The sequence below is a fragment of the Choloepus didactylus genome, chromosome 20 (assembly GCF_015220235.1).
Source record: "Choloepus didactylus isolate mChoDid1 chromosome 20, mChoDid1.pri, whole genome shotgun sequence".
NCBI classification, from domain to species: domain Eukaryota; kingdom Metazoa; phylum Chordata; class Mammalia; order Pilosa; family Megalonychidae; genus Choloepus; species Choloepus didactylus.
Window position 1 is genome coordinate 20,946,827 of NC_051326.1, and position 12,397 is coordinate 20,959,223.

General features: G+C 37.0%; 1 protein-coding gene across 1 annotated transcript in view; it reads right to left on the reverse strand.

Annotated features, from left to right (window-relative positions):
* Positions 1-12,397, reverse strand: part of ZMAT4 (zinc finger matrin-type 4) — a 383,491-nt gene that overhangs the window by 240,444 nt on the left and 130,650 nt on the right. The window contains exon 3 of the mRNA XM_037813189.1: positions 9,833-9,922. Coding sequence (XP_037669117.1) covers positions 9,833-9,922 — 90 coding nt within the window. The remainder of the gene's footprint in view (positions 1-9,832; positions 9,923-12,397) is intronic.

Sequence of the window (12,397 nt, forward strand, 5' to 3'; positions counted from 1 at the left end):
TCCCCTGAAGCTTTTAAGTGTCACACAGTGGCAGAGGCAGCACAGCCCAGGTCCCTCCTGCCCTGGATGCAGAATAGAGAGCCAGAGAACTGCTCACAGAGGTTCGCTGGAACCCAATGCACACCCAGGCACAGGGACCCAAGTCAGCAGAGAGCCAGGGCAGAGCACAAGTGACTGAGGAGTGCCACATACAAAAGTGCCCCCAGGGAAACAAAAGACTGCAGCAGAGCTGTTGGCAAGAGGTGCACACACTCAATTCAGTCTGTTTGCTGGACCATCCAAATGTAAAATGGACGTTTATGGATTGACTCCACCTTGCTCCCCAGGGTAGGATACCCTAATGGGGAAGAAACCAGAGGCAAAAAAGTGTCATAGGGAAAAAAAAGGGGGGAGTGAGCAGTGAAAGAACTGGACTACTGTAAGACAGGTCAGGTCTCAGAACCGAAAAGTATAATGAAAAGGGGGAACTGCGTGAGGGAGAGAATTTAAACAAATCACAGGAACTAGGGAGAAAATTCTGTGCAAAAATAAGCAGAACAGATTAAGATTCCCAGAGAAGGAATAGAGGAAAGGAAGCTTTCTCCGGAAGGTGAAACAATTGCACCAAAAAAAAAAAAACGAGGACAACTTTAAAAATTATACTGCATCTCCAGAGCAAGAATTAGGGGCAGAAGAGCCGAGAAAATTGGAACAGTTAAACACAGCTGACTCTAAAGGTCCAGAATAAGCTGGACCAAGTGTCAAAAAAGAGCCCTAACACAAATTCAATCATAAGAAAATCCTAGGCAAGAGGAAGAAACTGGCTTTTAGAGTTAACATATCAAAATAATCAAATGCTCAGATATCAGCAAAAAAATCACAAGTCACACTAAGAAACAGAAAGACATTTGTCAGCCAAAGAAACAAGTTACATCATCAGAGGAGACACAGAATTTGGAACAACTAATCAAAGAAGTTCAAAAAATTCTCCTAAATCAATCCTAGGAGATGAAGGAAAATATGGATAGAAATAACTAATGGTGAATACAGAGCCAAAGGATAAGAAGAAGACAATGTGTGAACATAAAGAAGAATTTGAAAGTTTAAAAAGAAACATAACAGAAATATGGGGATGAAAGGCACAATAATGGAGATTAAAAATACACATACAAAAAGAGGCATACAACATCAGATCTGAACAGGCAGAAGGAAGAATTGTTAGCTAGAAGACAAGACAATTGAAATCATACAGTCAAAAGAACATACAGAAAAGAATAGAAAAAATTAAGCAGTGTCTCAGGGACTTGAGTCACATCATGAAGTGTACAAACATATGCACCATGGATGTCCCAGAAGGAGAAGAGAAAGATAAAGGGGCAGAAAGAATATTTGAAGAAATAATGGCAGAAAATTCTCCAACTCCCATGAAAGACACAAATATGTACATCCAAGAAGTGCAGTGTACACCAAATAGAATAAACCTTAATATACCTACTCCAAGACACTACTAATCAGAATGTCAAAGGCCAAAAATAGAGAATTCTGAAAGAAGCAAGAGAAAAGAGATCCATCACATAAAGCAATCTTCAATAAGAATAGGTATTGATTTCTCATCAGGAACCACAGAGGCAAGAAGGCAGGGATATGATATATTGAAGGTACTGAAAGAGAAAAACTGCAGCCAAAAATTCTTTACTCAGAAAAACTGTCCTTCAAAAATGAGGCAGTTTAAAATATTAAGATAAACTGAAATGGAGAGAATTCATTAAGAAAAGACCTGCCCTACATGAACAGGTAAAGGGAATTCTTCAGGCTGAAAGTAAAAGACAGGAGAGAGTGGTCTGGAGTAATGCAGAAGTGAAAATCTTCAGCCAAGGTAATTAAAAGAGTAACTGCAAAACCCAACAGTACTGTATCCCCAATATATTACTCCACTCTTTAATTCCTATAAGAGTCAGAATACAATTGAACAAGAAAAAGTCATATTCCATGAAAATGTGCATGCAAATTAAAGGAGATAATGTGGGACAAAAACAACATAAAGAGAGGAAATAGAGTGAAATGGGGACAGAGAATATGCACGCTTTTGAAGCTAAGCTGGTATCTATTACATTAGCAGGTTCCAGACATATGCTCTGCAATACAAACCCCAGGGGAACAACAAAGAATGTATTTTAAAAATATATAGAAACCAAAATGCGAAAGAGATGAAATACATCACAAAAGATCAGCTATACAGAAAAGGAGACTACAATAAAGGAAAAGAGAGACAGAAAAGATATGACATATAAAAACCAAAGGACAAAACACCTGAAGTAGATGCTGCCTTTACAGTCATAACACTGAATGTTAGAGGATTAAACCCCCCAATCAAAAGATACAGATTGGCTGAATAGGTAAAGTAGCATGATCCATCTATATGTTGTTTACAAGAGACTCACCTTAGACTCAAAGACACAAGTAGGTTGAAAGTGAAAGGACAGAAAAAGATAATCCATGCAAATAGTAACCAAAAAAGAGCTGAGGTAACTATGCTCATATCAGCTTTTGACTTAAAGTCAAAAGACAAAAAAGGATACTATATATTAATAAAAGTGTCAACCCACCAAAAAGAAATAACATTCATAAATATTTATGTAGCAAACCATGATGCCCCAAAACACACAAGGCAAACATGGGCAAAACGGAAGGAAGAAATGGACACCTCTACACTAATGGTCGACTTCAATACACCACTCATCAATAGATAGAACATCTAGACAGAGGATTAATAGGAAATAGAGAACTTGGATAACATGACAAATGAACTAGACCTAACAGACACATACAGAACACTGCACGCCAAAACATCAAGGTGTACCTTTTTCTCAAGTATGCAGGGATTGTTCTCCAGGATGTACTCCATGTTGGGTCACAAAACAAGTCTCAATCAATTTAAAAAGTTTGATATTATATAAAGCATCTTCTCTGACCACAATAGAATGAATTGGAAATCAATAACAGAGAGAACTGGAAAATCCACAAATATTTGGAAGTTAGATAATATAGGCTTAAACAATCAGTGGGTCAAAGAAGAAATGACAAGGGAAATAACTAAATATCTTGAAACAAAAGAAAACAAGAACACAATATATCAAAACTTCTGGGATGCAGTGAAGGCAATGCTGAGAAGGAAATTTATAGCCCTAAATGCTCATATTAGAAAAAAAGAAAGTTAAAATCAAAGACCTAACTGTACAGCTGTAGGAACTAGAAAAAAACTGCAAACTAAACCCAAAGCAAGCAGAAAGTAAGAAATAACAAAAATTAGAGCAGAAATAAATGAAATACAGAATTAAAAAAAAAAGAATAAAGAGCATTAGCAAAAGCAAAACCTGGTTCTTCAAAAAGATCAATAAAAGTGGCAAACCCCTGGCTAGGCTGCAAAAGCAAAACAGAGAGAAGATGCAAATAAATAAAATCAAAATTATAGGGGGGACATTACCACTGATCTGTCAGAAATAAAAAGGATCACACAAGGATACTATCAATAACTCTATGCCAACAAAGTATTCAACCAAGATGAAAAGGACAAATTCCTAGAAACACACAGAAAACCTACGCTGACTCAAGAAGAAACAGATCTTAACAGTCTAAAATTACAAGATTGAATCTGTCATCAAAAATCTCCCAAGAAAACACAAGGATCAGATGGCTTCACAGGTGAATTCTACCAAACATTCCAAGAATTAATACCAATCCTGCTCAAACTCTTTCAAAAAATTAAAGAGGAGGGAATGCTACCTAACTCATTTTATGAGGCCAAAATCACCCTAATACCAAAGCCAGACAAAAATTTACAGACCAATTTCTTTTATGAATATAGATGCAAAAATTCTCAACAAAATACCAGCAAATTGAACTCACACATTAAAAGAATTATATACCATGATCAAGTGAAATTTAACCCAGGTATGCAAGGGTGGTTCAACATAAGAAAAGCAATTAATATAATACACCACAGTAACAGAGTGAAGGGGAAAAAACACATAATCATGTCAACTGACACAGAAAAGGCATTTGACAAAATCCAGCATCCTTTCTTGATAAAAACACTTAAAAAATAGGAATAGAAGGAAACTGCCTCAACATGATAAAGAACATCTGTGAAAAGCACAATCGCAAAAGACTGAAAGCTTTCCCTCTTAAGATCTGGAATAAGACAAGGATGCCCACTGTTACCATTGTCATTCAACATTGTACTGGAAGTTCTAGCCAGAGCAATTAGGCAAGAAAAGGGAATAAAAGGTATCCAAATTGGAAAGGAAGAAATAAAACTTTCACTATTTGCAGATGACATGATCCTATATATAAAAAGTCTTGAAAAATCTACAAGAAAACTACTAGAGCTAATAAATGAATTCAGCAAAGTGGCAAGGTAAAAGATCAACATGTAAAAGCCAGTAATGTTTCTAAATACCAGTAATGAGAAAACTGAGGAGGAAAACAAGGAAAAATTCCATTTAGAATAACAACTAAAAAAATCAAATCTTGGAATAAATTTAAACAAGGATGTCAAGGACTTACACATGGAAAATTATAAAACTTTGCTAAAAGAAATCAAAGAAGACCTATATAAATTAAAGGGCATTCAATGCTCATGGACTGGAATACTAAATACTGTCAAGATGTCAATTCTATCCAAAATTATTTACAAATTCAATGCAATCCCATCAAAATTCTAACAGCCCACTTTGCAGAACTGGAAACACCAATCATCAAATTTATTTGGAAGGGTAAGAGGTTCCAAATAGCCAAAACCATCTAGAAAAAGAATGAGGTTGGAGGACTCACATTTCTTTACTTTAAAACTTATTATAAAGCTGCAGTGATCAAACAGCCTGGTGCTGGTACAAGGATAGATATATAGACCAATGGAATCAAATTGACAGTTCAGAAATAGACCCTCACACCTATGGCTAATTGATTTTTGACAAGGCTAAGTCTACTCATTGGGAAGAACAGTCTCTTCAACAAATTGTGCTGAGAGAACTGGATAACAATATGGAAACAAAAATGAAGGAGGACCCCTATCTCACACCATATAAAAACAATGAACTCAAAATGGATCAAAGACCTATAATATCAGAACCAGGACTATCAAGCTCCTGGAAGAAAATGTAGGGAAGCAACTTGAGGATCTTGTCTTAGGCAAGATTTCTTAGACTTTACACCCAAAGCACAAAGCGACAAAAGAAAAAATAGATAAATGAGACCTCATCAAAATTAAAGACTTGTGTGTATCAAAGGACTTTATCATGAAAGTTAGTAGACAACTTACTCAGTGGGAGAAAATACTTGGAAAACATATATCCAATAAACATTTAATAGATAGAATATATAAAGAAATTCTACAACTCAACAAGAAAAAGACAACCCAATTTTAAAAATGGGCAAAAGATTTGAACAGACATCTCTCCAAAGAGGATATTCAAATAGCTAAAGAGCACATGAAAAGATGCTCAACATCATAAGTTATTAGGGAAATTTAAATCAAAACCACAATGAGATATAATTTAATACCCACTAGCATATTAAAAAACAAAAAAACGGAAAATTACGAGTGTTGGATGTGAAGAAATAGGAACACTCACTTATTGCTGGAGGGAACGTAAAACAGTGTAGTCACAGAAGTCAGTTTGGCAGTTCCTCAGAAAGCTAAGTATAGAATTACCACATGACCTGACAACCCAAAAGAAGCAGCAGGGACTCAGATATTTTCACACCATCATTCATAGTGGCATTATCACAATTGCCAAAAGATAGACACAACCTGAGTACCCATCAACCAATGAATGGAGAAACAAAATATGGTTTATAAATACAATGGAACATTGTTCAGCCGTAAAAAGGAACAAAGTCCTAATACATGCGACAACATGAATAAACCCTGAAGATATTAAGCTGAGTGAAATAAGCCAGACACAAAAGGACAAATATTGTATAATCTCACTAATATGAAATAATTAGAATAAGCAAATTCATAGGGTTAGAATTGAGAATATAGGTTACCAAGGACTGGCTGGGGGTAGAGAATGGGAAATTAATGCTTAATTTGTACAGAATTTCTATGTAGGTTGATTGTAAAGTTTTGGTAATGGATGGTGGTGATGGTAGCATATTATTGTAAGTGTAATTAACAGCACTGAATTATACATGTGGATGTGGTTAAAAGGGGAAATTTTAGCTCACATAAATATTACTAGAATAAAAATTAAAACAGTAAACGTAGGACTGTATAACACAGAACCCTTTTGTAAACGATGGACTACAGGTAATTATATAAGTATTAAAATGTTTTTGCATGAATTATAACAAATGTACCACAGTAATGCAAGGTTTTAAAATAGGGAAGTATATGGGGACTCTGTATTTCATATATTTTATGCATGATATTTCTCAACCTACAACCTCTGCAACAAAAAACTTTTAATAAAATAATATTTTAAAAAATAAAGGAAAACTAAAATAGCTTTTTACTTAGAGGTGCTGTTTGCCAGACTTATTTTTTCCAAAACATATTACCCACACATGAGATGATAATAAAAGGGGCCATTAGTGAAAAACTAAGAATGGTCTCTGAAGTTCTTCTTGGCTTTGACACCTGAGGGATTACTGAAAATTTCTCCAAGGCAATCAACTATAACGATTTATTTCACATTTAATTTTATCCTATAACCTCAAGGGGAAAACCTCTTGTTCTAAGATTTAAAAAAAAAAAAAACAAAAACAGGAGATCCAAATGAGGATTCTGAAGAGTAAAGTATGTGAAGGGGGGTACAAAAAAAGCTAGAAATACCAGAAGAAAACTATGAATTTACTTTAAAAAAATCAAATGACCTGGAAGTAGTTCAACAATAGACCTAGGGGATAATAGGCACTTTTCCTTATTTACAATTAAATGTGGAGTTACTATGCCTTACCAGAGGGCTAAGAATGGGGGGGCATGGGCTGCCCTGGCTCACCAGCCCATCGTTTTAGGCATCACTGTGGACAGAAGGTTCCTGTGTGATCAGAGTGTAGAAGGTTTTAGGGAACAAGCTTTGTTTGCAGAATCTATTCACTGTGCTGCGTATCCAGGACAGATGTGGAAGTTATTCTCAATCAGGTAACACTGGGATGGAAATCTGTCACAGCCCTGGAAAGCAGGAAGGATAGGAAGATGGGAAGAATAGAGAGGGAGTAGAAGATGTTTTACATCCTTCCAACATCACAGTGGAGTGGAGAGGATATCAGTAATAATAACGTATGTGGAAAGCACTTTGAAAACAAGATTCTAAACAAATATGAGTTATCTCAATTGGGCCTTATGATAAACCTGTATGGTAGATGCATTGTTCTGATCCCCATTTCACAATCCTCAGGTAAGTTTCAGGTCAGTTTGCTGATCTGTACAAAAGAAAGCTGGCCCCAATAATTCCCAACAGAGACTCTCAGAACCCTGGGGAGGGCAGGCAGGAGGAAGAGGCAGAATCTGCATTTTATCCAATAGATCAAAAAGTCTAATGGAAACAATATATTAACCCAGCCTAAGAAAAACAACCATCTTTTATATGAAAGTAAGATTATTCTACTGCTTTTACTGTTTACTGATTAGCTTGTATATTAATGTTGGTTTGTATGTTAATACATTAGAGAGAAATGAATGCAAAAATAAATAAATCATTGGTAGCTAAAACCCAGATTAGACTAATATAACTTCTTATAAAAGGTATCTTTAGTAAAGAACACTTACAAGCTCCCCTTACTCCAAAACTCAAACATCTTCCCCTCCCATAAAATATCCCCAAGGTTACTTGCAGGAGCAGAGCTCTAGTAAGATGATTCGTGGCTCTAACTAGCAGCAAAGAGCATGTATGTGTCCACAGAGCTCTACAAATGCAAGGCCAGCTTGAATCCCAGCGCTGCCTCTCTGTCTGCCACATCTAGCCCTCCCTGCAGCTGAAGTAGAGGTGCAACAATCATTACAATGTGAGTGAGTAGAAAATAATCTGCATCCAAACAGCTAACTGTCTGGAAACCATGAGCCCTATAATATTTCTGACCCATTAAGATAAGACACTAAACGGTTATTAAAAGAAGAGATGCAGACACCATCGCTAGATAATTTGAAGGAAGAATAAAATATAATTCTGTTCTACCTGCTAACAGATAACCTAATGAAAAGTATGACTCTAGCATAGCTATAGGATCCTGAGATGACATAAAAACTGGTTTAGGCCAATTCTCCTGTAGTTTTAGTATGTCTTTTGAAATAAATGAACCTAAGAAATAGGTATCTTCCTCGCCCACTCCTGTCACCTCTAACTGGGAAAATTAATTCAATCCCAAAGACCCCAGCCCAAATGCCAACTCTTCAGGAACATCTTCCCGGATGGGATCCCCAGCAGAACTCATTTGTCTTTTGTTTTCATGGCACTTTGCACAGAATGTTAATAAACACTTATACTGTGGTATTATGTCTATTTTTATACAATGATAATCTCCCCCACTATATTGTAAGTTTCTCTAGAGCAGAGTCTTTTTTTATCTGTTTCTTCAGTGCCTGGAACATAACAATGTATGTCGTATCTGCCATTCCACTTAACATTCACAAAAGCCCAGTGAGGAAAGTATGATTACTATAGCCTGGTTTAGGAAACTGAGGCTCAAAGAGATCAATTACTTGCCCAAGATCATATAAAGTTAATAGGTGGCAGAATCAGGTTCGGACCCAGCTCTTAGCATCTTGCAAAGTTCTCATGACATCTTTCACTCCCAATAAGCTCCCAAAGCTGTTTCACCAAGGCAGTAAAGAAAGCTCCAGTGTTCTAGATTAGTCTGTGTTTGAACAGCTCATCTGTGACACTAAGAGAAGTTCTTGGAATTCACTCAAAGCACCAGCCCTGATACTCACTACCTTTGGTCATAATTAGCTCTTTCACTCTCTCTCCTTTTTGCCTGCAATAAATACACAAGTGCAGGTTTTGTAAAGTTTCTTCAGTGATCACGTATTAAGTTTTAAAAATAAGAGACCAGAATCTACATGGCAGCCAAAGGAATGCAGAGTTGCACGGACAAGTGATAACTTGGGTTATGAATTCAATGCCTGGAGCTTCCTTGGAATTCAAAGGGTGCAGAATTCTGTGTTTAATCCCCAGTGTTTATCATAGAGGGCCTCTGCAGCTGGTAGATGTGAATATTACATTCATTAGGAAAAATAACCCCTGCTGGGGGGAAAGAATATTTATTTCATCCATCTTTGCCTTGGTCTGGCTGAAATAAATCCTTTGCTCAAAGCAACTTTCTAATTATCATTAGTCATCCCAAATAAATATTCCCTCAGAGAGAGGGGGCATGGATCAAAAAGCCTGAGTATTTTTATGTGCAAGATGTGTACACTCTTCATTATAAATTAACAAATTAACATTCTGTTTTACACACCAAAGGAAAAATACAATATGTAAAAAGCAAAGTGTCTAATATTTCTGACAGTTTGTCCCTTAGGTCCTGCCTTCTCAACACGCTGTCTTTTGATGGCTCTTGCTCTCCCTTCGCCCACCCCCTCCCTCTCTGTCCCAGTACCTCTGCACACTCTTTCTATGTAGTCCCAGTACAATAACATCAAGAAGTCCCCCAATAATATATTGGCACGGTCTGGTAGAAAAAAGAAAGACTTGCTTGCATGTAACATTTTCTGTAATATTTAGTGAGAACTGTTTCTACCCAGCTTTTCTACTAGTGTGAGCATGACTACAAGTCCCAGATCTGCAAAGTTCCTAGCAATGCAGTAGAACAAATAGTCTAAGGATATCACACAGTGCCAGATACTCACATTTTCTGATCGGAGCCTCTTGGCAGGACAGCCACCATCCCTGGGATGAAGCATGTAATACAGTCGAACTTTGCTTGCATGTTTCCGACTCTGTGACAGAAAAGCAGAAGCAGATACTGTAAAAGCGCAGGCATTTTAAATCCTTTGAAACATAGCCTATGACTGCAAATGCAAAGAAGTATTTTCATTAGAAAACATCTTCACTTGCATTGTGATTCTCAATACACCTGCTGCGACGTACGTGGAGTGAGGTTTCAGATAAGTTATGTGACTTGTTCAAGGCCACAGAGCAAATACAATTTCAGGATTAGAAAACAGCCCATGAAAAAAGCTGAAAGAATTGGGATCTTTTAGCCTGGAGTGCATAAAGTAATTGTCCTCAAAAGTAAGAACGTGCAAGCAGAGGAAATAACATAAGGATCAACTGAGGAAAAGCTAGGACCTCTGTCTTCTCTGTCATTTCTGCTGCCCTGCCCCAAGGATCTGGGGGTGACCCCTCCCTAGGAGTCTAGCATGCATGGAACCACCAAGAGAAGACTTTTCAACCAGTTCTCCTATATTCCAAAACTCATTAAAATAAGTTCTCAAAAGGGATTTTGTCAGGTCAGATGTCAAGAGCAAACAGTATTTTATGAGAATCTGGGGACTGATCTGGATTGAAGCTACATGCAAGCAGGCAGAGCAGCTAAACAACCAAAGCTCCCTTCCTGAAGGATTAACAGGATCACTGACTTCACACTGCTCATAATTCCAATCTTGCCTGGTCCCTGCCCATCATGGAGAAACAGATCCCTTCTCAGATCCATCTTTCTCCTACTGATTTGCTCAGCAGGAGCTCACCCTGACTACCATCACCAGCAATGAGCACTGCAGCTGTGATTTCCAAGTTTCTATCTGCGGCAGGATGGCAGAGTGAAAAGAACGCTAATAAAGCAATCGTGAGTTCAGACTCCTGGATCCAGCTCCACTGCTTTCTAGCTGTGTGACTGGACAAGTTACTTACTCTAATTTGCATAGGGTCTAAATAAGCCTCATTTTATCCACACGCAAAATGAATATAATAATATTTATGAAGGTTGCTATGAAGATCAAATGAGAAAATGCATAGGAAAAGTTGCATTCTGCATAATATTAAACATTTCCAACCACTGACTGCATCAATCCCTAACTTTGGTACAACCTGATCTCAGTATATGTGAATTCTCCTTGAACCCGTTTCTACCTAATTCCAGTTCTTTTTCTCCTGCCTTTACTCAGAAATTATTTCCTTTTTTTTTTTTTCAAGAGCTTGGTTCCACTTTGCCTTTATTTATAGTTTAGTTACAGCTAATCTCCCAGATGATTGTTTACCTTTAAGAATTAGTCACAGAGGCAAAACAATTTTCAGAGAACACACAGAAAGTTGCATCTTGTTTACAGGATGTATAAATCCTCCCTCTGGCTTTCCTTGTTCATCACTTTATTAATTCCTTTATTCTGCCCAGAGCAAGAAGACTGTGCTTCTGAGCAGTCCCTGAACACTTTTAGGGCCTTTAAATGGATTTAAAAGTGCTAATGGAACATGAAAAATATTACAGATGTGTAAAAGTATGGAGGTGTGATTTTGAAATACATTGTTAACACTTATAGCCATTTCTAGTCACACAGTAAGTTTTAATCTAGTGTTATCTGAAGTCCCTTTTGTGTGGAAGATGGGTAGGACAGAGAAATAGAGACATGGCTAGGCATCTGTCAGATGATTTCAACATCATTGTTCAGCTTCTGCATGTTTTTGAGAATGATGCAGTATAGACTACCATCTTTCTTTTTGCAAATAAATACCCTGATTACCAAAATCTGCATCTATTTTCTACAGTTTTATTGAATTTGGGGAGGCAAGGGGTAGTAGTAATATTAGGAATATTGCTACAGTCAAAAGGATGAAAACCATCATTTAGAAACCTACAAGACGCTGAATGTGGACACCAGGCCTGGACTAGTAAAAAGGTACATGCAGCTTGGTAACTGGTGAAAAGACAAAGTGATAACAGTGTGAGCTCAACTGTGGCTGAAGTGGGTTTTCAATTTTGCATTTGTTACCATAAAAAAATCTTATCACAGTTTGAGCACTTTCCATCTACTCAAAGCTTCGGATTCCTAAAGAACACAATCATAGCAAAATTGGAAAGCTCATATTGCAGATTGTTTTGTGGCTGTTTTTTTTCTTTCTTTTCTTTTCTCTTTCCTTTGCAACAAAGGAGAAGTTTGCTGAATTATTTAATTGCAGTTTGACAAAACTAGTAAGATCCCATTAGCTGAAAAGAAAAGGGAAATAAATGATAAGCTCTGCTGTAAAGCCATTAGTGATGAGAGATGTTGGGATTTGAGGCTTACTTTGTTCATTAAATTTCTGTTTTAATGCTCCCTGACCTTCCAGTTTTGGTGGAGGAATGATGAGTATACTATGCCTCGGGCACTTTCCTAAAGTTATGGGTGAATAGAAAAAGGACTTTGACAAATACCACTGATTCTGGAATGACGATGGAATCATTCTAGTTCACCATTTAGTGCTTCTCTTTTTGCTGA